At 37.2% G+C, this 27,953-nt stretch overlaps 1 protein-coding gene across 7 annotated transcripts; it reads right to left on the bottom strand.

The window, feature by feature from the left end:
* Positions 1–1,080: 1,080 nt before the first annotated feature.
* On the bottom strand, positions 1,081–27,953 carry LOC145141265 (uncharacterized). Of its 7 annotated transcripts, XM_079074568.1 has the most exons (7): positions 27,402–27,953; positions 27,224–27,308; positions 26,963–27,111; positions 26,608–26,696; positions 24,617–25,015; positions 22,183–23,095; positions 21,831–22,090 (listed from the first exon to the last, which is right to left on the bottom strand). In XM_079074568.1, the coding sequence occupies exons 6-7, from the start codon at positions 23,093–23,095 to the stop codon at positions 22,074–22,076; spliced, it is 930 nt and encodes a 309-aa protein (XP_078930694.1). In that variant the 5' UTR covers positions 24,617–25,015; positions 26,608–26,696; positions 26,963–27,111; positions 27,224–27,308; positions 27,402–27,953; the 3' UTR covers positions 21,831–22,073. The 7 variants fall into 7 exon arrangements, 3 of the variants coding, with proteins under 3 accessions (XP_078930694.1, XP_078930692.1, XP_078930693.1); XR_013722541.1 differs by lacking the exons at positions 21,831–22,090; positions 22,183–23,095; positions 24,617–25,015 and adding exons at positions 1,081–1,157; positions 1,423–1,559; XM_079074566.1 differs by lacking the exon at positions 24,617–25,015.

The raw sequence follows: 27,953 nt of genomic DNA, 5'->3' as shown, positions 1-27,953 counted from the left end.
TGAACATCCTCCTCACTTCAACTGAATTCACACGCCCCTTCTGTAAAAAAGATTTGACATACTTCAAAAAAAGCACATAAATCAAGTTTAATTACTTAGTTACCTGTGGAAGTTTTGAAGGAGCAGTTGTGCCATTGGTAGTGAACTCTGAAACTATAATGTGAAACTGGCAAGGAGAAGTTTCTTGAACATATGTGACTTTGGAAGGATCACAATTTACATATGTATTACATTAACATCTGCCTTCACATCCAGGTTGTTGAAACTTATTACAGTTATAAGCGACAAAGAATCTGCCATTAGTGGTGAAGTTTGGATGGAATGCCATGCTCATGAGTAGGGGTGAGCAACGGAATCGGGTACCCGCTTTCGGAACTGGAACCGCATTAGAACCGGGGGTTCCAGAACTGGAACCGCCTTAACCGATTCCCGGTCACGGCTCTGGTTCCGGTTCTCGTTTTTTCGGAACCGATACCCATTGGGTACCTGCCAGAACTGGTATATATATATATATATATATATATATATATATATATATATATGCTTAGGTTATTTTGTTTTTACTAACTATTGTGTGCTAGAATGCACAAATCTGGACCAACGGATGGAATTAATCAATGGACATGATTTGAGAGTGTATGATATTACAATGGGATAACATGTACCATATAATCACACAAATTTTAGCAAAAAGGTATTTTGGACATTTAACTACATCTATAAAAGAAATTTTCGGATTTTTAGGGATAATTAATTCTCCTAATTTTAAAAATCTGATTTTTTTAATTAAATCAATTTTAATTCTAACGTAATTTGTAAACATAACCGATTTTATTCTGCCAGAATATTTTTTTGTTAGAATGATGTTCTTTCAAAATTTTATTCTATTAGAATATTATTGAAGAATAACAAAATTCTTGAATCCGATGTTGAAAAATAACAATATTCTAATATATTCTTATACATCCGAACATAAATACAAATTCATACATATTCTTACAGACTAAAAGCCTTATACATTTTAATATAATTATACATATTCTAAAAGAATATAAACAAAATGAATAAAATTCATAAAAAATAACAACATTCTGCTAGAATACTCTCGTTCTCCATGTTTTCTTCATTTTCCACATCAATGGTAGCCCCTTCAAAACCTAAATCCAAAAAAAACATAATCAACTTTAAAATATTATAACTTTCAGTATATTCTAAAAGAATAAAACTATAAATTCTAATATAATGTGTTAGACATTAAAGACTTTTAATTTATTCTAACAGAATGTAATACTCGAGTCACTTGATCAAGTACTCCCCGAGTCATTTGATCCAAATAATCGACTTAATCTAATTACAATAATTCTAGAGCCTACATTGTAGCTAACACAGAGGACAGTACTTTGGAAAAAGGCATATACTTACAAGTTTAACAAAACGCATCATTAGTCCAAACAAAGCCCCATCACAGTGGATATAAAATCGGTCATGTGTGAATCCGGTTTCTTCAAGCGTCTTTATGACCAGATCAAGATAATCCACAGCTCCTTTCACTGTTGTTCCTGTAAATTTGTTTGAAAAAAAGGTAAATAACAGGATGGACAAGCTTTTTAGGACTATTTAATAATCTATTCGATACATTCTTGCTGCTTTAAAAATGGAATAATGTGATTCGGATGAAGCATACAAAATCCCATCAGGAAACACTTCTCTCCTGTTACATTTACATAATATATAAAGTATTCAAGTTTTAAAAATCCAAGAAATGAGCTAAAAGCCTAAATTCATACAAATTACCCGACTAGTATGACATGAAGATTGCCCTCTGTTCCACGATTTGTAATGTAACCCCAGTATTCGTTCTTTTCTAACTCCCATAAACGAGCAAATCAGTCTAATACACCAACCTCAAACTACCTGGAATGGACACCATAATTGCTCTCGATGAATGGGTCCCCAAGGTTGTTAATGGAGAAATGTTGCAACTGAGACAACGCACCATAATCGAAGTCCATATTATAAGGATACCCTATTAAAAAATTACAACTTTCAGGAGAAAATTTGACATCAATTGTGTAGCCAAATTGGGGTTTTGAATACAGAACAAGATCATAAACATAAAGTTAGATTAAATAAGAGGCAAAAAGATTGTTACCCAAATGATGTTTTGTCCTTTCGAGCAAGGATTTTCTATATCTGGCCAACACACTGGCCATATAAGCTTCTCTTTCTCCGTTAACCTCATCATCGGCATCAGGCTCTGTTACCTCGATGACTGGAAAACATCCCTGGAACCTAACCCTAGGACTGGAAAACATCATTTTAATGGACTTCTTAGACTGAAATATGTGAGTGATGGCATCAAGAGGAACTGCCACCACTTTTGATGTCGGAGCGGATGTAGTTGATTCAGGGTTAGGGAGCCAGAGGAGACGGTAGGTGGTCAGAATGAGAACACCGGACTTGAAAATCGGCAAATTGGGGTTTTCTTCATCCACTAAGACGACAGTAGGTTGTAAGGAGCACTCGATCTCACCAGGCTGAAGAACTGGGCGACCGCTACTGGTGGTTTCTGCCGGCAGCAACCGGTTTCCGGCCATCTTCGATTAAACTGAAAGCAAGATTTCGAGGTGGTGATGGTCGGCTGGTAGAGGAGCGGCAATGAAGTTGCCGATTGAGGTGAGGCTACAAATTTTTGAGGCCGGTCGTTTGAAGATAAAGAGGGGAGAAGACTAGGTTTTAGGAAGTTAATGAATTACCATAATTAAATATACAAAGATTACTATAATACCCTTATATGATTTATTTAATGATTCATTATTTCATCAATTCTCATTGGTGCATATATGCACACAATAGTTGCTAGAAAACATTTGAACCTAACTCTCTCTCTCTCTCTCTCTCTCTCTCTCTCTTTATATATATATATATATATATATATATATATATATATATATATATATATATATATATAACATAAATTTGGTGGACTCAAGCAACTTATTTTGATTGGAAATGATATGGGAAATTGTCAGAAAAGTCCCAATATTTACGGAAAAGTTATACTTTAGTCCCAAGATTTTTTTTTTTGAACGAAAAAGTCCTGAAAACCGGCAAAAATTTACAGTTTGACCCTTTTTGACCGGTTGAAACCAGTACCAAATTAATTTGGGACTATTTCTAAAATATTAGGACTTTTCTGTAAACAAAAATATTAGGACTTTTCTACAAACAAAACTTTTATTATTATTATTATTATTACTATTATTATTATTATTATTATTAAAAATATAAATAAGAAAACTATTTTTTGCACTTGTATTATTAATTTTGTTAATAAAACATATAAATACATTTAAATGAAAAAATAATGACATTGTTTAAGAGTGGAGGTGGAGGAGATGGTGATGCTTTAAACATTGAAATCATGAATTTATGCTTGTATATTTTTACTTTGTATATGGTCATTTCACATTTGTTATTATTGTTTTCAATTCAGAATATTAATACTTAACAATTTAAAAGAAATTGCATATTTGTAGAATTGTTTATAAATAGTTTAAGGTAGAAGGATTTCTCACTTTGTATATTAAATTGTTTAAGGTAGAAGAATTACTTTCCAAATCCAACAGATCCAGTACAAACATCTACATAGGTAGCCCATATCAAAAGTCAAAAGTATTAATTACAATATCTTGTTTAATAAAAGTAATAGGAACAATTCAAAAGTATTAATCAAAATTCAAAAGTATTAATCCAAAAAACATGCCCTATTACTTTTTATTAAACAAGATATTGTAATTAATACTTTTGAATTTTGATACGGGCTACCTATCTATGTAGATGTTTGTAGTGGAACTGTTGGATTTGGAAATGAATTATTCAACCTAAACATTTTTATATACAAACTGAGAAATCCTTCTACCTTAAACTATTTATAAACAAATTTACAAATATGCAATTTCTTTTAAATTGTTAAATATTAATATTCTAAATTGAAAACAATAATAACAAATGTGAAATGACCATATACAAATTGAAAATATACAAACATAAATTCATGATTTCAATGCTAAAAGGATCACCCTCTCCTCCACGTCCACACTTAAACAATTGTATTTCTTTTTTCATTTAAATGCATTTATATGTTTTATTAACAATATTAATAATACAAGTTCAAAAAATAGTATTCTTATTTATATTTTTAATAATAATAATAATAATAATAAGGGGTTTGTTTACAGAAAAGTCATAATATTTTTGTTTACAGAAAAATCATAATATTTTTTTTACAGAAAAGTCTCAATATTTTGGGTTAGTTTACGAAATAGTCCTAAATTAATTTGGTACCGGTTTCAACCGGTCAAAAAGGGTCAAACAGTAAATTTTTGCCGGTTTTCAGGACTTTTTCGTTCAAAAAAAAAATCTTGGGACTAAAGTGTAACTTTTTCGTAAATATTGAGACATTTCTGGAGATTTCCCAAATGATATTTACCAGTTAATAATCGTATAAAATAGATTGGTCCCAATTTGCATATTATGCTGCTTTTCATTCGTTCATGTCATGCAATTAATATTCAACATCATTTGATATATTCGCTTATAGAGTGAATGATGTAAAATTGTGCACAATAAAATAAGGGATAATGACTTGAAAGGGTAACAAACTTTCGACTTTGTTCATATTTAGTCACTAAACTTTTTTTCGTTATCTATTTGCCACTGAACTTTTGAAACTGTTCACATTTTACCCTTATGACCGGTTGTTACCAGTCATAAGGGTAAAATGTGAACAGTTTCAATAGTTCAGTGGCAAACAGATAATGAAAAAAAGTTTAGTGACTAAATGTGAACAAAATCAAAAGTTTGTTTCCCTCTAGAAAAGTTTAATGACTAAATGTGAACAAACTTCCTATTGTATTATGTTTTAGCAAATTATTTATTTTTGTTAAATTCTAACAACATTTGTTCATGAAGAAATCTATGAAATAAAAAAAACAAAACAAAACCCCGAAAATATATTAAAAAAACGAAAAACCGAAACCGAAATAAAAAACCAATGATTTGGCATTTTCCAAAATAAAAAATCAAAATTTACAATCTGATTTTTGTTTTACAAAAAAATGAACCATTCTCACTTATGTGAATTATGACAATTAGTTTGGAGATGCATTCGATTATGAAAGGTGTTTACAAAAAAAGATCTAGAACTAAATTTACATAATTAACACACACTAACACTCTCAATGTTACATCTCTCAAGCACACCTTTACATGTGGTATGAACGCACCTTATATAGAGGTGTTTACATGTCTCTCTCGTTTTTTTTTAATATATTTTTCGGGGTTTTGTTTTTTTCTTATTTCATAGATTTCTTCATCAACAAATGTTGCTACAATTTAACAAAAATAAATAATTTGCTAAAACATAATACAAGAGGAAGTTTGTTCACATTTAGTCATTGAACTTTTTTAAAGGGAAACGAACTTTCGATTTTGTTCACATTTAGTCACTAAACTTTTTTTCGTTATATATTTGTCACTGAACTATTGAAACTGTTCACATTTTACCCTTATAACCGGTAACAACCGGTCATAAGGGTAAAATGTGAACAGTTTCAATAGTTCAGTGACAAATACATAACGAAAAAAAGTTTAGTGACTAAATGTGAACAAAGTCGAAAGTTCGTTACCCTTTCAAGTCATTATCCCATAAAATAAAGAGTCAGTTTTAAATAACTTTTACTCGCTTATAATATGGTTTTTTAATAACAAACCTGTAAAATTCCAACAGTGGTTCGCTTGCTTTGTTTCTAAAATAGTGATGGATTATAAACTTTTTAACTTGCCTCAAAATTAATCACAACATTTATTATAATTATAGTAAGCATGCGATCGAATAACTATCTCTAAATATTATTAAAATAGAACCCTTAATTCACCAACGAAACAATTAGGGTCATTGATTGTATTTCAATCCTATGTTTTTCACCACTAGATCAAATTGCAGACATCATCTTCCCCAAATAAAATTCAAACACAATTACATTTAATTATAGAATCTTTAATAATTATAAAATTTTTAAATTCAGCAATTATGTTATCTATTGAAGCATATCATTCTATTTATATACGAGATATCAGTTTATCTAATTAATATTGTTCCTAATTTAACTCCCTTATTTATAGCTTTTGTCTTTAAAATTAAAATCTGTTTAACTTTTTTTTTTTTTTTTGAAAAAACTCATTAAATAAGCATATCAATAATTTAGTTATTAACCTATAAAATCTAATCAGATCCCATTAAATCAACAAAATATTTTAGTGTCAAAATTAAGGTCAATATTATTCATAATTTATCTTCCAATATATCTCACATAAAATGAATCAATTTGAGATGTTGGTTTGAATTTTAAAAGTCATTAAATAAGCAAGTCAATTAATTTAAAATTTTGAATCGGTATAACTAATATCTTCCTTTTTTTTCCAAATGAATAGTCGGAAATCTCCAAGATGATATCTTAGGATCCCAATTTTTTTGGAAGATAATGATTTTTTTATTCAAAAACACCCTATATATACGATTACATTGAAGTTGTTATTCTTAGGATTTTGGATTGTGTCCTACGATTTACAGTGTTTTCTTCAACGGTCTTCTTCTCCAATTCCTTTTACCAGGTTCTTTCTTTACTTTGTTCTCCTTCTTCTTCTCCAATTTCTAGCATTTACTCTGTTTTTATTACCTGTTATTACTGTATTCCTTATGAGAGGTCATAAAAAAATTAATCAATCTACTTTAAGCATATTAGTTTCATTCATTTAGTTACAAAAACAAAATTATATCCTTTATATCGATTTTTTTAATGTGTTCACCTATGTTTGTTTACGAGTCTATGTATAATCAACGTTATATCCTCCGTTTGCAACATTCCTGAAACTTGTGTAATTGATGTTCTTAATATGTGAGGGTTATCAAATGTAATCATGAATCAAATACAATGGTATATATCAATTAATGGAACTGGTATTTCTATACACCATATAAAAAAAATACTCCTCTACATTGAATTTTATTTGCATGATGAATGAGGGCAGAACAACATCTATGTATACATTCTCTTTACCTAAAATACCCCTAACCCTACCACTGATGCCCCCTTCTACTGCTTGATATGTTTTCTGATGAGCATCAACAAAAATTATTTATACTTACTTGATTGTCAAGTTTGCATTATGAGGTTTTTTAAAAGTATATATAACATCATTCATATTTGGATGATAATAATTTTATTTTATTTTTATAATATTGATTTTGATTACATACAAAAGACTTTCTACATTATATGTTTTAGACTAAATTACATTCGGCATCCTTGAGTTATGTCAAAAGTTATAAATTTCATCCCTAAAACTATATTTTCACTCCGATCCTATGATTTTGAATTGTTCTTGTTTTGCCTATTTTACCCGGTCCATATTAATTACTTGGTTGGGTCACATGTGTTTAACAATCATTAGTTTTTTCACAAACAGAAAAATGGCTCAAAGCAACATTACCTTCATAGACCAACTTGATATTTCAAAAAGTCAATTTACCATGAGAGTAAGAATAATCCTATTAGGAATTGAGACAGGGTACACGCAGCGGAAACACTATCACACACTCACAAACAAAACGAGAAAATAAAGCAATAAAGAACACAAGGATTTTACGTGGTTCGGATTCGGTGTAAATCCTACGTCCACGGGCGCAACTAGATTTTATATTAACTCACTATAAGATTACAAATGGTAATATCACTCGGCACAAATACAAAGAGTTACATCGCACATATATATACTGAGAGAGGAGCCGTTTTGTTTGACCAGCCACCATTTGAATTTTCTTCCATTCACATGTTACAGCCGAAACAAAATTGCACATGGATTCCATTAAACAATTAATACTTTTGCCGTCCACTCACCGTCCAATAAACAAATATTAAACAATTCAATTGTTTAATTTGTCAAGTTACATTTATGGCCCTTGAACTCTTAGGAACTTGTCAATTTGTTCAAGACTCCATAAATCTTAACAATCTCCCACTTGGAGGCTTGAACAACTTTAGCTTTTCTCCGCCATTCAACTCTCAATTATTCCAGTAATCTTAAAAAACAACTAAGTCCTTTTAGGCTTCCAGTTCCAATGAACAAGCTAAAACTTAGTCTGATTTCTCTAGTTGCAGCCGCCCCTCATCATCAATTACTAGAAGGGCCAGTTGAAGCTCCCACTAGCTCCAACTCAGCCGTGGCTGATCCCACCACCGACTCATCCTCTGTCTCAACTGGTTTGGACACTCCACCGGATCCAGAGATACACCGAGGACCACTAACACTCTCCAAACATAGCAAACATCCAACAGGAGAGAAATTTTCAGTCTTAGTCTTCAAAACCCAACGGCTCTTTGTAACTGTACCCGGAACACGCCCCGTGCTCCCACTGTCACAGAATCTCCTGAATGGTTTAGAATTTCCGACTCGTTCAGCTAACATCCCCTTGGCTCCAGAATTCATGTTTGCAAAATGAACTCTCTTAGCAGTAGATTTAGCGAACCAGATTTTGTTTTGCTTAATCGGGATGGTCATACTTCCCTCAGCAGGTACCTCAACCATATACAATGACCCACGCTTCAAACCTTGAGCAATCACCGAATTACCATTGACCACCATCCATTTACCACCACCAAACCTTACTTCCAGTCCTTGTTTATCCAGCTGACCAACAGAAATCAATTTTTTCTTCAGCTCCGGAATAACCCTGACATTCTTCAGGCTCCATGTAGTTCCTGATGAAGTAACTAGATCAATATCTCCCATGCCCGTTACCTGAAGCATCTCGTCATTTGCCAAACGTACCTTTCCAAAATCTCCTTCTTTCAAATTCACCATCGTTTCCCCGTTGTCCATGGCGTGAAACGAAGCCCCTGAATCCATGACCCAAGAGTCCACAGAACTTTCCATACTGAGTAACAATGCATCATCCTCAGACACACTCTCAGCACCAGCAATGTTCAATTCTTTCTTTGGACATTGACTCTTAACATGTCCCACTTCTTCACAGTTCCAACATTTCACATTCTTCAAAGTTCTAGAAGAACTTTTTCCCCGACTCCCACTGCTCCTACTATTCTTGCTATTCCCTCTACCTCTTCCGACATTTAATAAATCAGAAGAGGAAGATCCACCTTGATTCTTGCGTCTGATATCCTCGCCTAGAACCAAATCTCTAACCCCTTCAAAAGTCATACCACTGGTCCCCACGGAACTTGTAACAGCAGTAACTGTTCCGGACCAGCTATCAGGTAGAGAAGCTAGTAGCAGCGAAGCTTGAGTCTCATTATCAAATTTAATTCCCACAGATGATAATCTGGACAGAATTGAATTTAGATTGTTAATGTGAACCGTAACTGAGCCTTCCTCATTCATCCTTGTAGTGAACATCTCCTTCATCAAGAACACCTTGTTAGCCGCCGATGGTTTCTCATACATATTTGACAGAGCCTCCATCATACCACGCGCCGTGGTTTCATTCATGATGTTGAAAGCAACGCTCTTCGTCAACGACAATGTAATAACCGTCTTGGCTTTCTTGTCCTTTGAGTTCCACGCATCTTCAGCAGCTTTTTCCATTTTCTCCGGTTTGTCTCCGAGTACCATGTCCAAGTCTTTCTGACATAGCAATGCTTCTAATTGCATTTTCCACCAGCTAAAATCAGAACCATTGAACCTTTCTATTATAATCTTGTCTTCAGCCATTACGGCAAACAAAAAAAAAATTAGGTACACTCGTGTGTGACAGAAAAAACGATCGTACCCTCCAAAACCTCGCTAACTAGGCTCTGATACCAATTGTTAGGAATTGAGACAGGGTACACGCAGCGGAAACACTATCACACACTCACAAACGAAACGAGAAAATAAAGCAATAAAGAACACAAGGATTTTACGTGGTTCAGATTCGGTGTAAATCCTACGTCCACGGGCGCAACTAGATTTTATATTAACTCACTATAAGATTACAAATGGTAATATCACTCGGCACAAATACAAAGAGTTACATCGCACATATATATACTGAGAGAGGAGCCGTTTTGTTTGACCAGCCACCATTTGAATTTTCTTCCATTCACATGTTACAGCCGAAACAAAATTGCACATGGATTCCATTAAACAATTAATACTTTTGCCGTCCACTCACCGTCCAATAAACAAATATTAAACAATTCAATTGTTTAATTTGTCAAGTTACATTTATGGCCCTTGAACTCTTAGGAACTTGTCAATTTGTTCAAGACTCCATAAATCTTAACAATCTCCCACTTGGAGGCTTGAACAACTTTAGCTTTTCTCCGCCATTCAACTCCATAAATCTTACAAAACTAATATGATTCTCATTGATGAACAGGTAATAACATTTTTTTTTTAATTTTCTTACAATTTCATTCGAACCACATATAACAATATATAAACTGATTTTTTTTGTGCATTTAGGGAAGGAAGATCGAGACAGAGGTTACTAATAAATAGGTTGAAAGAATTTAAAGTTTGTTTCATGAGGATGGTTGTTACTACATCCAAAATCTACAACTTGGTATTAATCAAAACGAAAATAGTTTTGTTGATAATGAAAACAAAATCAATATTTATATCACAACCAAAGTTACACCATGTAGTCAGTGGACTGGATTGCTTTATGGATTCTCTTTTGCAAACTTCAACGCCATTTTGGATGATGTTTTTATTGAGAACACACCTGTTGGTTAGTTTATATGTTACAATCTAACGATCTATATAACGATATTTTGTTATTTACCATCACTCACCATAACGAAACTTTTATACTAATCTTCCATTTTTTTATGTTATATAATACATGTTATTGGAGATGTTGTGACATGCTTCCCAATGGAAACCCTTATGAACAAGAAAAATAAATTATCAAAGAGAGTCAATTTGAGCTTGGAAGATCTAGAGTATTTTTACTTTTCGAAATTTTGTGCCAATTTTACTTTATAATGTCATTTTATATTGTATATTTATTATGTTTTTGGCTTTTCTAGAAGCAAAAAAATAAATGTAACACTCTAGGATGGGTATGCACAACAGTTTGCTGACTATTTGGAAAATAAGAAACAAAGTCGTATGATAGTTGTTATTCAATGCAGAAAAAATATCTTATTATAGAGGTTTATACCAACTTCATTATACATCGTTTCATAACGTTTCTCCATCACAAATTGCTTCACTACGACTAGGATCTTCATCAATGATCCTATTTTAAAGCAACAAAAATAACATCTTCTTTATTGTTAAGAATTCTTGTAAAATCTAAGTCCAGAAAGCACATCTGCTAATTGTAGAAACACTTCGTCCTCCATCCTCTACTCTGCAAATGACGATTTTCCTTCATAAGTTTGATCTCCAACAAGTAGATGGGGTTTATATACTTAACTTTCATTTATGAAATATACATTATGTCAAATAGTTTTTGGATTATTCTTACCCTCATATTTCATTTTACTTTTTTTATTATATAATTTAAACTTACATCAGTATTTCTCAGAAAAAAACATGGATTGTTGTCGGTAAGATTAACCATGTGTGTACTTTATAGTTATTTTGTGTCACAACAATAGGGCAGAAAGAGGTGTTAATGACCATTAAAGATGAAAAGGTAAGATATAATTTAAGAATATTATATAAAGTGTAAATTGTAGATTTGTGATATTTATTTCTATGAAAAATATGTTGTTTGATTGCTAGGTTACATATTTGAGGTTTTTTTTTTTTTTTTTTTTTGTAATTTGATTTTGACAAGTTTGATCTAAGTAGGTAGGAAAGATATGTGCTAACGATTTTGAATTTGTATTGCCCTCCAGAAACCAACCGTAGTCTCACAGACCGTTCCCTCATATCTCAGTAGGTCTTAGCATTTTCCCAAATTCAGCTACAAGAAGTCATGGATGCACTTCTTGAATCAATCCTCTAAATTGAATTTCATTTGTTAGTTGGATGCAGTGACCAAAATGCAAGATTTGTGAAAGTTCATTATTATTTATTAGTGTTAACCTTTGGCAAATTATGAAACTAATGACATATTTTTGTTCATAACATTTTTTTTGTAATAATTTCTTTGATCGAAAGATATGTATATGTGATAGGGTGTAGCCTAAAAAATCATATGTTAATTCTTATAAGGAAAAAATACTTTAGAAATTGACCAAATTACAATGTCTGAATTTGATGTTTATGGTTATAGCAATGCACTTTAATTATAATGTAACGCCCCGATTCTCAGGTATTGATTTAATGTGTGAGTTTCTCGATTTCAAGGGCTACTCGACGAGTTGATTGCCCTACTCGTCGAGTAGCAGCGGGTTGGTCCATGTATTTTAATGACCTACTCGCCGAGTCCAAGAAGGGACTCGACGAGTAGGAGCTGGCAGATGAAACCCTAAATCTCGAGGTTTTGCACCCTATTTAAAGGATCATTGGCCTCCCCCAGCCTCCCCTTTACTGCTTCTTGTCCCTCTCAAACCCTAATCGAGTGTGTGTGTTCCATTTGTGTATTTTTGAGCTTGGAAGAGGATTTTGTGGAGAATGGAGCTTGGAGAGCAAGTATTCGGAAGCAAGGAGCTTGTGGGATCTGGAATCTACCTTATTGGGCATCTTCTGGAAGGTATAAATCGTTACCCTGACCTCATTTCATTCTAGATCCCCTCTTTGGACAAATTCTAGGGTTTTCATGGTATGATTGGAAGCTATTCTTGTGTGCAAGCTAAGATCTGAAGTTGTAACTTCAGAACTGAGCTCCCTTGGGCTTCTTAGTCCATAAAGTTTCCAGCTTGTGCAAGGATGAGACTCTCCCAAGGTGTAAAGCTCCATTGGAAGCTTAGATTGGTCATTTAGGGCCTTTAGAGCCTTGCATGTGCGTAAAGTTTGCAACTTTACGTGATAAACATGCCTTAGAAGCTTGGATCTGTAATCTGGAACCTTGCCATGGCTTAAAAAGCGTCTGCATGGATAAAGGTCTGCAAGGACTTGGCGAGTTGGATGAACAACTCGGCGAGCCCGTTGAAGATGGGTATGAACTCGACGAGTTGATGAACAACTCGACGAGTCCGTTGAAGATTGCCTTGAACTCGGCGAGTCGTTCGAAGACTCGGCGAGTCGGCTAGGGTTTCTCCCAATTCTTGGACACGTATGAACTCGGCGAGTTAAAGGGGAACTCGAAGAGCCAATCAAGGATTTCACGACTTCTCGAGTTCAGGAAGGACTCGACGAGTCGGTGAACTGCACTCGACGAGTCGAGTCAACATGGACTGTTGACTTTGACTGTGGACTTTGACTTGGACCAAGGGTTGACCAGTTGACTTCTGAGGGTATTCTGGTAATTTGGAGATTTATGAAAAAGGGTTTTATGGTAACTATAGGTGGTGGAGTTCGTGTTGGTGATCCGGGAGTTGAGCTTTCTAGTTTCAGACGACAGTTGCGAAGTGAGTTATCCTCACTATACTAAGGGGTCTAAGGCACCAAGGCCGGCCCATTGGATATGTTATCCTAGAATTGTTAGATGTTGAGTATGAGTTAGTGTTGCATGATAGTGGTTATGCCAGTTAGGTAGACCTGTAGGACTACATGTGATGTTATATGATTATTGCATGCTCAGTGGTTATGATATGTGTTTGTTATATGGGATGGGTTGAGGTTGCACTGCTTCGTGCGGTAACCAACAAACCCTAGGAGCATTCCAGTTACAGGCTAAGGGAGACTCGTACTATGGGCTCGGGAGCATTCCAGTTACGGGCTAAGGGAGACTCGTACTGTAGGCTCGTGGGTATTACAGTCTGTAGGGCTGTGGACCCGTTATGTGCTGTTCTGTTCAGTTATTATGATATGATGATGCTGACATGGTTATGTGAACTGTTTGTGTATCGGTATTTTGGGGGAACTCACCAAGCTCTCGAGCTTACAGTTTCAGTTTATTGTTTCAGGTACATCAGGAGATCGCGGAAAGGCGAAGACATGATCGTACAACTCCTCACTTTATGTTTTGTTTCTAGGATATACTCTGATAAATAATATTTTGAAAACAAAGTTGTAATGTTTGATGAACTTGAGGTGTTTTTTTAAAATTTTAAATTTTTTTGAAATTTTTGGGTGTTACAAGTTGGTATCGGAGCCTTGGTTTGAGTGAATTGGAGGAACACTCGTGTGACTCCAGTCTCAAATCAAGGAAAAGATTTTGAAAATGAATTCTAAAATGGTTTTCAAAATAAGTAAAGGAGGATGCAGGGTGTACGATCAGCCGGAGCCAGTAAGTAGACCCCAAAATACCATACAAGTTATTTGATTATGAGATATGTTAGAACAGCATGTTAGTACTAGGCTAGGGATCTTCAGGAATTGCATGATAGAATTGCCTGATTACATGATGCCTGCTAGCCTAGGGTTATCTTTATATGGGATTGACATTATTACTGTAGTTGCTTAGTGTATGCATCACGGCTATACATAACTAAGATCTTATAGCCTGAGAATGTTTGATTTGGCCTTATGTTCTGTTCTTGTTTTATTGGGAGCTTAGGGTAGGATTGGATATTCAAAATTCTATAGGGTCCAGCGTTATGTGTGGCTAGCACACACTACTACTGCAGGGTTGGTGGAAGTTTCATGGATAGGTGGGTTATGTGAGGCCGAGGGGCCAGTCATGAGATATTTAGTATTCCTCTAGGAGTGAGGATTGAGCGCTCGCCAGGTTGTGTATCCAGTTAGGGTATTGTGGTGATGCTTGAGACAAATATGTGTAGGTGTGGAAGGTAGTATGGGCCCGTACTACTGAAAGCACAGGACCCATATGCGTGTCAAGTAAGTCACAATCCCAAGGGTTAGTAGGGAGTTGGCTCCCAGTTATTTATATGGATTATATGATATCTTGTGGTATGTTTCAGAATGGTGATGACGAGGCGCTTTGTGGCTGGATCCGGTTCGGGATCAGGATCAGGGGACAGAGGCCAGGAGGGGCCAGCAACACCTGAGCCAGTGGTGCAGATGGGTACAGAGGAGTTGGATGCCAGGATCCGAGAGATCCTACAGGATGAGGTTGCTGCTGCATTCTGGGCACAGTTACCAGAGATGTTTGGGTCGATTAAGACCACCATGGTGGAGTACTTTGATGAGCGTTATGCAGCCTTTGCAGAGACAGCCGACGCAGCACCTGCATCACCTGTATCAGCGGCAGGGGGAGGAGTTGGTAGAGGTTTTCAGTACAGGGACTTCGATAACACGAAGCCCCCTACTTTTGATGGGACGCAGGATCTCATCAAGGCTATGAGATAGATTTCAGATTTGGAGGGGTGTTTCTTCACCTGCTCGTGTCCTGCTGGCCAGAAGGTCAGGTGTGCTCTGAACCTGCTTAGGTCTGGGGCCAAGGACTGGTGGAGACTTGCGAATGGGTCGTACACTGATGATCAAAGAGCTGCTGTTACTTGGGAGCAGTTCAGGGACATGTTTCGCGCCCGTTACATTCCGCGGGTTGAGCGGGAACGGTTGGCACAGGAGTTTCTGAGTTTGAGACAGGATGGGGAGTCGGTGACGGAGATCACCCGCATGTTCACTGAGCGGGTGATGTTCTGCCCAGAGTTTGCTTCCGAGCAGTCTCAGATGACCCGTTATCTGAGTATGCTCAAGACTGATATCCGACAGTTGGTATCTACCCAGCGATGTGATACTCTTCTGGAGTTGCAGGAAGCCGCCAGACAGCGGGAGTTAGAGATTGAGCTACAGCTGAGGGAGCAGCGGCCGGCCCCGGCACAGTTGCAGCCGGCGCCGAAGCGGTTTAAGACCGCTGATTTGAGGTCTGGGAGTCAGCAGATCCGCTCTTGTGGGAAGTGCGGCAGGGTTCATTCCGGGATTTGTCGAGCCAGTAGTGGGTGCCACAGGTGTGGCAAGGAGGGGCACTATGCGAAGGATTGTCGCCAGGCCGCTCCGATACCGAGTATGAAGTTATGTTACCATTGTGATCAGGTTGGCCATTTGAAGGCCAACTGCCCGTTACTCGCCGCCAAACCGGCGCAGGCTCCAGCGCCGACTACTTTGAGGATCACGGATGGGAGACCAGTCCGGGCAGAGCCTCCGAAGGCTCAGGTTCGTGCTTTCCAGCTTACAGCGGAGGAGGCTAGAGCAGCACCAGATGTGGTTGCTGGTATGTTTTTTTATCATTTATCTCGTTTTCTATATCTGTTGTATGCTTATCTGTTGTACCTGTGATTAGGTATGTTTTTAGTGAACTGTTTGCCTGCTTTGGTCTTATTTGTCTCGGGGGCGAGTCGGTCCTTCGTATCTCAGTCATTTAGTAGGGAGTTCAGTGCGCCAGTGGGCGAGTTAGAGTGTCTGTTGCGAGTGTCTATCGCCAACGAACACGAGGTTTCTGCTTCTTCAGTTTATCGAGGGTGTGACTTGGAGATTTTCGGGGTGTCGTTTCCGATAGATTTGATTCCGATCCCCATGGGGGAGGTGTGCGTGATTGTAGGCATGGATTGGCTCAGTCGGTTCGGTGCTGATTGATTGTGAGGGCCAGCGAGTGGTAGTTCGAACCCCATGTGGGGGAGAACTGATTGTATATGGCGAGGGCACCAGAGTGGGATCAGGGTTTTGTTCAGCTCCCAGGGCTCGGCAGTACATTCAGCACGGGTGTGAGGGTTATCTAGCGTATGTGGTAGATACGCGAGTCAGGGATCAGATTTCGGTTTCCGATGTATCGGTGGTCAGGGAGTTTGCAGATGTGTTTCCGGAGGAGTTGCCAGGGATACCTCCGGAGAGGCAGGTCGAGTTCAGGATCGACCTAGTGCCAGGTGCGGCCCCTATCGCTAAGGCGCCATACCGATTGGCACCACCAGAGATGCAGGAGCTGTCGTTCTCCATGGGGAGCGTCGATTCTTTTTGTCCAAGGGTTGACGAGCCAAAGGGGAACTCGACGAGCCAATCAAGGATTTAAAGGGGAACTCGACGAGCCAATCAAGGATTTCACGACTTCTCGAGTTCAGGAAGGACTCGACGAGTCGGTGAACTGCACTCGACGAGTCGAGTCAACATGGACTGTTGACTTTGACTGTGGACTTTGACTTGGACCAAGGGTTGACCAGTTGACTTCTGAGGGTATTCTGGAAATTTGGAGATTTATGAAAAAGGGTTTTATGGTAATTATAGGTGGTGGAGTTCGTGTTGGTGATCCGGGAGTTGAGCTTTCTAGTTTCAGACGACAGTTGCGAGGTGAGTTATCCTCACTATACTAAGGGGTCTAAGGCACCAAGGCCGGCCCATTGGATATGTTTGATGGGTTTTAGGTAAAACAAATAAACTAGAAAAACAATTCCTAAGTTCACATGCAACCTACTTTGGATCTATGTTTTAACTATTGAACATATAACTTTGAATTGCAAACAAGAACCCTAGAGGAGAGAGGCTAATTTCGAAATTAACAAACTAGGGTTTTAGAATTACATACCTTTCAATTGTTATAGCAAACAATTGTTAATCATCTTGAACTTGATCTTCTTGGAAGCCTAGCACCACAAATGTAATGCCTCTAATGGAATCACACCCAAGAACTAGCAAGAAGGAAACTTGAAGGAGAGAAGGTAGGGTATGCAAAAATCGGCCTAGGGTTTCTTCCAAGGTAGGAGTGGCTGATTTTAGGAGCTGGGAGGCTCCTTATATAGCTGAGGGATCTAGGGTTTAGGGAAAACCCTAATACTCCTTTGCTTAGGGCCTAAGCTAACCCAAAGGCCTTATCCAAAGCCCCTTGGACGAAATCCTTAGGGTTTCCCCTATAGATTTCGTCCACCTCCTTCCAAGGAGGTTCTGGAGCCTTCCACTCAACTATTAGATAATTGCAAACTAGTCCCTGCACTTTATAATTAATACTTTTAACCCCAAAATTAATTCCGATTAATTTCTGGCTAACTATTAATTAAACATAATGATTTCTAATTAATATATTAATCTTTTAACATATTAATAAATCATTTATATTAATTTATTAATCTTATAAATTAATATCTCTCCTTTCATAATTTCCTTGTCCAGTTGCTAGGTTGAGGGAAACCCAAAAGGACTGTGCTGCTATCAATTCAAGTACATACTAATTATAGTTATGGGCTTAGACACCTAATCCAACAGTCTCCCACTTGGATAAGTCTGTAACTATAATTGCTAGTATGACTTCTAAATTTGACCAACAAATTATAGCTTCCAAAAGCTGCTGCTGAACTCTGACCCAGTCAGTTACGTGTCCTTAGATAAGTGATCATATAATCCTTCGTTCTGCAAGATATCCCCAGACATAAGACATGGAATGTAATCAATCTCTTTGTCCAGAGTCTATGTTTCCCGATTTCTGATTTGTGATGATGTAGGACTTCTAATTGAACACATCAATTTAGTCCTGGCTGGGCCCAGCACATAAGTCAACACCAAATCATCGAGGGGCCCACATATATCGCTTTTTTCTGGTTAGGGTTAAAGGAACGAATAAACGTTGACTCACCAATGATGCGTTTTATAACACCAAGTTACTGATGCGTTTTCGTATCACCAATGTATAACCGACTTTGTAAATTACAACTCATATATCTTCGTTTCAAGATTATAAGATATTATCGTCTCAGTATTACTCGTGATGAATTCCATGAAGTGATACTCTGAGCGAGGGTTTATCCAATACTCAAATCTCAATTTCTGAGTACACATGAACATTGCAGCAATTCTATTGTCATGTCTATCCTCAGACAATCTGCAATCCAATTCATGACAGTCTTAATTCACTACTTACTTCCAAAAGTACGAGCGACTGTGGAGTTTGAATAATCTTATTATTCGGGAAGTAAAACATGCAAAAATGAAACACAATAAACAATTGACAAAAGGCAGCAAACAAACTCATAAATAATACTTTATTATTTAATCACCAAAAGTCAATTACATTTACTTTGTTACAAGTTTCAGAACTAATCTAACTACTAAAACTAATATCTTCTTTCAGTCCTATGCTCCGAGCATGCTGAATATGCTTAGCCCTACTCAGACCCTTTGTGAGGGGGTCTACTAGGTTATCTTCAGATGACACCCTATTTACTACAAGATGGACTTCTTCTACTCTATGTCTGATAAAATGGTACTTTCTATCGATATGTCTGGTTTTACCATGATCTCTCGGTTCCTTTGTTAAGGCAACCGCTCCCTCATTATCGCAGAACAGTTTCATAGGCTCCTGGATGGTTAGAACAACTCCGAGATCTCCGATGAAGTTCCTTAACCAAGTTGCTTCTTTCGACGCTTCACTTGCTGCTATGTACTCTGATTCACAAGTAGAATCAGCCACTGTATCTTGCTTGGAACTTTTCCAAGTAACCGCTCCTCCATTCAGTAAAAATACCCAGCCAGATTGAGAACGGAAGTTATCTCTATCCGTTTGAAAACTGGCATCACTGTAACCATCTACTCTCAAAGTATCATTGCCACCAAGCACAAGGACCCAATCCTTTGTCCTTCGCAAATACTTGAGTATATTCTTAACCGCTATCCAATGAGCTCTACCCGGGTTTCCCTGATAGCGACTGACCATGCTCAAAGCAAATGCCACATCAGGGCGAGTACATGTCATAGCGTACAGGATCGATCCGACAGCGGAAGCATAAGGTACACGACTCATGTCTGCTATTTCCTCATCTGTACTCGGGTATTGAGTCTTACTCAATTTGGTATTGCTTTGGATAGGTAGCTCTCCCTTCTTGGAATTTTCCATACTAAACCTCTTTAGTACCTTATCCAAGTATGTGCTCTGACTAAGTCCAATTAGTCTCTTCTTTCTATCTCTCAATATTCTAATCCCAAGAATATAGGCAGCTTCTCCAAGGTCTTTCATGGCAAAACACTTTCCAAGCCAAGACTTAACATCTTTCAAGGTTGGAACGTCGTTACCAATGAGTAATATGTCATCGACATATAACACCAGAAAAGTTACTATACTCCCACTAGCCTTGATATACACACAAAACTCATCTTCACTTCTAGAGAAACCAAACTCTTTGACTTTCTCATGGAAGCAAAGATTCCAGCTGCGAGATGCTTGTTTCAATCCATAAATGGATTTCTCAAGCTTGCACACTCTATTGGAAAACTTTGCATCAACAAAACCCTCTGGCTGATTCATGTAAACATCCTCAGCCAACTTCCCGTTAAGGAAAGCAGTCTTGACATCCATCTGCCAGATTTCATAGTCATGAAAGGCAGCTATGGCGAGCAATATCCTAATAGATTTAATCTTAGCTACTGGCGAAAAGGTCTCATCATAGTCAACCCCTGGGGTTTGAGTGAAACCTTTTGCAACCAGTCGAGCCTTGAATGTGTGCACATTTCCATCCATGTCTGTCTTCTTCTTGAAGATCCATTTGCACCCAACTGTCTTACGACCTGGTGCACTATCAACCAAATTCCAAACTTGGTTGTCATACATGGACTTAATCTCGCTGTCCATTGCCTCTTTCCACTTGGAAGCCTCTGGGCCTGCCATTGCTTCCTTATAAGTGACTGGTTCATCTAAATTTATCAGTGTCCTATCACTGATGAATGTGTCACCGTCTGAAGTAATATGAAAACCATACAACTCAGGTGGCACACTCACCCTAGTGGATCTTCGAAGAGGTAATGAGTTATCAACTGGTTCAACAGAAACTGTTTCCTCTGGTTGAGTTCTAGTGTCATCTAAGGTTCCTTCATTGGCTAACTCTTGAATTTCTTCAAGGTCAATGGTGCTCCCACTGTCCTCTTTGAATATGAGCTCTCTTTCTAGAAAGACTCCTCTTCGTGCTACAAAGACCACGTTTTCACTAGGTCTGTAGAACAAATATCCAAAAGACTGTTTTGGGTAACCAATGAAAACACATTTCTCACTTCTAGCTGCTAGCTTGTCGTGAGTCTCCCGTCTTACGAAAGCTTCACAACCCCAGACTTTAATATGTGCTAACGAGGGAACTTTCCCCGTCCACATTTCGTGAGGTGTTTTGGAAATCTTCTTTGTAGGGACAAGATTAAGGATGTGAGCGGCTGTCTCTAAGGCATACCCCCAGAAGTGAATAGGAAGCGAAGCACGACTCATCATAGAACGAACCATGTCTAACAAGGTTCGATTACGCCTCTCAGCTACACCATTTAACTGTGGTGTCCTAGGAGGAGTTAATTGTGATACTATCCCACATTCTTTCAGATAGTCGTTGAACTCGATACTAAGATACTCCCCACCTCTATCGGATCTAAGTACCTTTATCTTCCTGCCCAATTGAATTTCGACCTCAAGCTTAAACTCTTTGAACTTTTCAAAGGTTTCTGACTTATGTTTGATTAAGTAGATATAGCCATATCTGCTATAATCATCAGTGAAAGTCACATAGAATCGATTAGCATCCCTTGTAGTTGATCTGAAGGGCCCACACACATCTGTGTGTATGAGATCCAACAGACCTTCACCTCTTTCACAAGACCCTGTGAATGGTGATTTTGTCATCTTTCCCAAAAGACAAGATTCACACATATCATCTGATTTTAGGTCAAATGATTCCAACACTCCATCCTTTTGGAGTTGGGCTATGCGTTTCTTGTTAATGTGTCCAAGACGACAATGCCACAAGCATGCCTTGTCTACACTATTAGAGAAGTCAATATTAAATACACTATTTCCTAAGCTATCAACACAAGTCACTGTTTCATACACACCATCACAAGGCAAAGCTTCAAATACAAAAACACCATTCTTATAAACAGAAATTGAACCATTCAAATCATTAAAAGAATATTTAAAACCTTGTCTGAACAATGCATGAAATGAAATAATGTTTCTCGTCATCTCAGACGAATAGCAACAATTTAATAAATCTAATCTAACATCATTACTAAGCAAAAGTTGATAAACTCCGATCTTGGTCACTGGTGAAGACTTCTTGTTTCCCATGCTCAAGTTTATCATTCCTCGCTCTATCTCCTCACTTTCTTTTAGCACCTGTAAATCAGAACAGATGTGAAAACCACATCCTGTATCAAGGTCCCATGAACGAGAAGATAATGAGTTATTAGAAGAAATAGTGTAAATACCTGCTGAAGATGGCTTCACTTTGCCATCTTTGATATCCTGCAGATATTTTGGACAGCTTCTCTTCCAGTGCCCTTTGTCATTGCAATAAAAGCAATCTGCATCTTTTGGATCAGAAACATGGGGAATGGTAGCATTGGGCTTAGCCTTTGGGCCATTACTAAATGACCCAGCTTGAGCCTTGTTCTTCCAGTTTTGTTTAGGAGGACCTTTCCTCTTTTTCCCCTTTCCCTTTCCAATAGCCAAGACAGGGGCACTTGCAGGAGTGGAGGATATACTTTTACCCTTCATCCCTGCTTCAGCTGTCTGCAACAAGTTGTGCAATTGGGCCAGTGTCTGCTCAGTGTTGTTCAAATGGTAAGTTAGAATAAACTGACCATAACAATCAGGTAATGAGTTCAAGACCATGTCAATGGCCAATTCCTCATCAAAGTGAATGTTGAGCTTGACCAAACGCTCTATGTAGCGTTGCATTCTTTGCACATGAGACACAACCGACTCCCCTTCTTTCATCTTGCAAGCCATGAGTGACTTGACTACTTCAAACTTTTCTTGACGAGCTCGCTTATGGTACTTCTCCATAAGGTCCTTGTTCATCTCAAAGGGCCAGTAGTCCTCATAGTACCTATGCAGTTCTCGAGACATGGTTGCGACCATGATGCATGCCACTTTGGTAGCATCATCATAATGTTTCTTGTAGGCAGCATATTCTTCAGGAGTAGCATTAGACTCATCAAGCTCTTTGAGCTCCTTTTCAAGGACATATTCTTTGTCCTCAAATCGAAGCGCCATCTTGATGTTACACATCCAATCGTTATAGTTAGAGCCATCCATAACGACTTTGGAGCAAATGTTGAGCAAAAAGAAGTTATGGTTGGAGGATGATGAAGCAGAAGTGTTTCCAGGAGTAGACATCTGAAAGGAAAGAAAGTTTTAGTTAGATTTCAAGATACATCAATATAATAACCCAAAGATATAATATTAAGGTTAGGATCCAACTATGAAGATTCACAACTTAGAAATGGGATGCCGAGATCCAAGTGTAAATTTCATAAAGGTAGGTGAATGACGATTCACCAATTCCACCATTACACGAAATAAACGAAGTGAAATTCCTAATTCTTTTGAGATACATTGAAACTATTCAATGGCATGTTTTAATCTCAGATTATGCTCTTCTATTTGTGACTGGGATGCCGAGGATCACAAACAAGATGTGAATAACCATGCAAATGTGCTTGGTAACCTCATTGTCTTTATCATTAACTATTGATGTGCTGGTAAACCACACACGCTCCATCAAAATGACAATTATGAGATACCCATTACTACTCTTTATTAGTGCCTTTTAGTGTGCTGGTTAACCACACACGCTCCACTAACGACCAATAAAGCATAATGTGCAATTTCATGGATTAGCATACTTTTCACATTTTTCCTAAAGTAACTAGAGTTGGGATTTTGTAAAATAATGTTCTAGTACTTTCTTTAATAACATTATACTTTTAATGAGATGTAGTTGTCCTATCAAACCCGTTCTGCTAACGACCCTCCACTAATCAAGGAAGCGGTGGGTGAGAGTGGACACCCATTCAACTACCATTTTATAGGCAGTTTCCTTATACCCCCTTATAGACTAGCTTCGTGAATGAGGCATACTAGCGATTTGACTGACCATATTCTTATTCATATATAATATTAAACTTTTAATTATAATATATATATAAGATGTGTTTTAAACGTTTTAAAACTTTAAGGTTTATATAAATTTCGAAAAATTAAACTATTAATTTAAATTTAAAATAAACCAAATAACTAGATTTAATAATTATCTATTAATTAACTTTTAATTAATTTATTAAATCTTGTAAGGATTATCTAATCAAATTAAACAATTAATTTAATCATAATCCTTATCCCTCTAGATTTCGAAAATTAGGGTAAAGGATAATTTCCTTATTTTTCTCAATTATCCAATTAGGCAATAATTATCCAATCAAGTAATAATTATCCAAAATAAGATAAAACCCTAAAATAACAAGCAAATTTCGAAATTCAAGGGACGAGGCTAGGGTTTTCCAAAACCCTAACCCTAATTTCGATTATGGTTCATGGAGGCTAGGGTTTTTCGAAAAACCCTTTGAACCAAAAACCCTAAAAAACGAAAATTTTGGCCTTTAGGGTTTAATGACTATAAACCCTAATTTGCAATTCTACTATTATATCAATTCAATTTAAAACAAACAATGGCTCTGATACCACTGATAGGTTTTAGGTAAAACAAATAAACTAGAAAAACAATTCCTAAGTTCACATGCAACCTACTTTGGATCTATGTTTTAACTATTGAGCATATAACTTTGAATTGCAAACAAGAACCCTAGAGGAGAGAGGCTAATTTCGAAATTAACAAACTAGGGTTTTAGAATTACATACCTTTCAATTGTTATAGCAAACAATTGTTAATCCTCTTGAACTTGATCTTCTTGGAAGCCTAGCACCATAAATGTAATGCCTCTAATGGAATCACACCCAAGAACTAGCAAGAAGGAAACTTGAAGGAGAGAGGGTAGGGTATGCAAAAATCGGCCTAGGGTTTCTTCCAAGGTAGGAGTGGCCGATTTTAGGAGCTGGGAGGCTCCTTATATAGTTGAGGGATCTAGGGTTTAGGGAAAACCCTAATATTCCTTTGCTTAGGGCCTAAGCTAACCCAAAGGCCTTATCCAAAGCCCCTTGGACGAAATCCTTAGGGTTTCCCCTATAGATTTCGTCCACCTCCTTCCAAGGAGGTTCTGGAGCCTTCCACTCAACTATTAGATAATTGCAAACTAGTCCCTGCACTTTATAATTAATACTTTTAACCCCAAAATTAATTTTGATTAATTTCTGGCTAACTATTAATTAAACATAATGATTTCTAATTAATATACTAATCTTTTAACATATTAATAAATCATTTATAATAATTTATTAATCTTATAAATTAATATCTCTCCTTTCATAATTTCCTTGTCCAGTTGCTAGGTTGAGGGCAACCCAAAAGGACTGTGCTGCTATCAATTCAAGTACATACCAATTATAGTTATGGGCTTAGACACCTAATCCAACAATGTTATCCTAGAAGTGTTAGATGTTGAGTATGAGTTAGTGTTGCATAATAGTGGTTATGCCAGTTAGGTAGACCTGTAGGACTACCTGTGATGTTATATGATTATTGCATGCTCAGTGGTTATGATATGTGTTTGTTATATGGGATGGGTTGAGGTTGCACTGCTTCGTGCGGTAGCCAACAAACCCTAGGAGCATTCCAGTTACGGGCTAAGGGAGACTCGTACTGTGGGCTCAGGAGCATTCCAATTACAGGCTAAGGGAGACTCATACTGTGGGCTCGTGGGTATTAAAGTCTGTAGGGCTGTAGACCCGTTATGTGCTGTTCTGTTCAGTTGTTATGATATGATGATGTTGACATGGTTATGTGGACTGTATGTGTATCGGTAATTTGGGGGAACTCACTAAGCTCTCGGGCTTACAGTTTCAGTTTATTGTTTCAGGTACATCAGGGGATCGCGGCAAGGCGATGGTATGATCGTACAGCTCCTCACTTTATGTTTTGTTTCTGGGATATACTCTGATAAATAATATTTTGAAAACAAAGTTGTAATGTTTGACGAACTTGAGGTGTTTTTTTAAAAGTTTAAATTTGCTTGAAATTTTTGGGTGTTACATATAATGTTTATCGAATTTTTTTTGTAGAATTTAACGTTGCTGGTACATATAACAACTTATTGTTGCTTTTGGTTTTACATGGCCAATATGAAAAGAGCCATATGAGCCTCAATAGAGGTTGATACACCGAACAAAATCAATTCTTATAGCTACTATACAACATGTTTTAATCAATGAGTCGCATCATGTTGTGATAAAACAAAGATCATGTGGATCATTTATATTAAAAATTATTGTATTAAAAAATCAAATTTCTCTAATATAAATATTAAATATTTTTATTTAACAAGTTTGGTTCAAAAACTCTAAAATGAATCTAACATTTTTTATAAAATTCCACCTAAGACAATGCCACCTATTAATATGATATGTATTTAATTTATGTTTCCCGCGTTTAACGCGGACCATAATCTAGTTATAATCATAGTAAAACACTATAATCAGGACATTAAGCATTGGAATCTTAAGCAACGCTAAAATCATCATATTAAATAGAGAGTGGGTATCTAGAGCCAGAACCAACCATTGATTTGTTTTTGTAACCGAATTTTTTTTTTTTTGAAGTGGATACCCGGAACCGGAATTGGAACCGCCGGTTCCGGTTCCAAAATATTGGGGAGAACCATTTAGGGTGCCAAAATCGAGTGTATACACAATTGGTTAGCATTTAAGTAATGAAAAGAGCTAAGTGCAGTGCATACCTGTGAATGACAAATTCCAAACACTTCACACGGTAAACAAAAGCATTAGTGAATTCTTCATCACCACAGGTCTGGCATATGATACCCTCCTACAGTAACAGAGGAAAAAAATCTAGCAATCTTAGCATTACCCGAGTACTCGACCTTAAAACCAAATACATTTATCCTCAAATTGAGCATAGACTGTTATTCATGGGGATTAGGGCACAACAGAGCATGGTACGCCGCACAAAAAGCAGTTAATAAACAAAAATTTAATAAAGTTCCCTTTGTAGCTTAATCAAAAAGAAAGAACAAATTTGTTACTGCGAATACAACAAATAACTATGAAAATACTTTGTATAGAAATACAAACCTTCTCGAACGGAGTAATTGGTTCCATCTCCTTTAGTTTTATCATGCAGCTATCTTCAATCTCGAGCCAACTAATCGGCTCATCACCCAGACAAAAAAATTGAATTGAAGACGGTCATTTGTAATAAGTTGCTCAAATACTAAGAAAACCTAAAGACAATTGAACGGGGAATATCAAGAACCATCTATACATTTGGTAAAAAGATTGAATCAAAGGCATGGATACTTAATTTCTGATCTGCAATAATCGAAGATAGAAAACCTTAGAGATTTGATCCAAGTACTGATTTACGCCATGTATGAACTGTGTTCCACCTCATGCGATTGGGCACCAGGAACCGCATCTACTAAAAAACGCAATCAAAGGGTCAATTATACAGAAAACAATCAAAGGGTGAATCATACCTAGTATCGACTTCGTAATCTGTTCAGTTTCATACCAGTTAAACGATGGTGATTGGTGATGAGAAAACTTGATTCGCGGGATTAACAACAGAGCATGATGTTGGTGTAAGTCAGCGAAGCATAGAGCAGTGGAGAAGCGAAATATAGGGGATGTAGGAGACTGGCAGTGATGATAGAGACGATACTAATTTTCCTTCCGGTAGCGCTCAAAGCGAGAGAGATGAATGATGGTGGTCGTGGAATGTGCAGTTCGCCGACCTCGTCTCCGCGGGTGGGACGTCGAGCCCGGATTGTTGATGATCGGTTGGGTACGGAGGAGAGTCGATCTGGGCGACCGGTGGCGGAAGGTTGATCGATTTGGCGGATGAAACTAAGAAAAAAAAAGTCGATGCGACTGAAACCGAAGTAAATGAGCAGTACAGTTGAGGGAATTAGAAGAAAATAGAGGAGAGACAGTCGGTGGATAATCCACCGTTCTGTAACCTTTTGATTGGAGAGTAATGGCGGTGACAGACAGATGTAATAACACATATCCACAAAGAATCGATACAATGACATAAATTGCCCAAAACGAAAACCATAGCAAA

Source organism: Lactuca virosa, chromosome 9 (genome assembly GCF_052849685.1).
Source record: "Lactuca virosa cultivar CGN04683 chromosome 9, Lactuca_virosa_CGN04683_v6, whole genome shotgun sequence".
NCBI lineage: Eukaryota > Viridiplantae > Streptophyta > Magnoliopsida > Asterales > Asteraceae > Lactuca > Lactuca virosa.
Note: the sequence above shows the minus strand (reverse complement) of the source record. Positions and strands in the feature narration are given on the sequence as shown.

What these genes read in the sequence shown, in the direction of transcription:
- LOC145141265 (XM_079074568.1), bottom strand. Translation starts at nt 23,095, where the DNA reads ATGTCTACTCCTGGAAACACTTCTGCTTCATCATCCTCCAACCATAAC.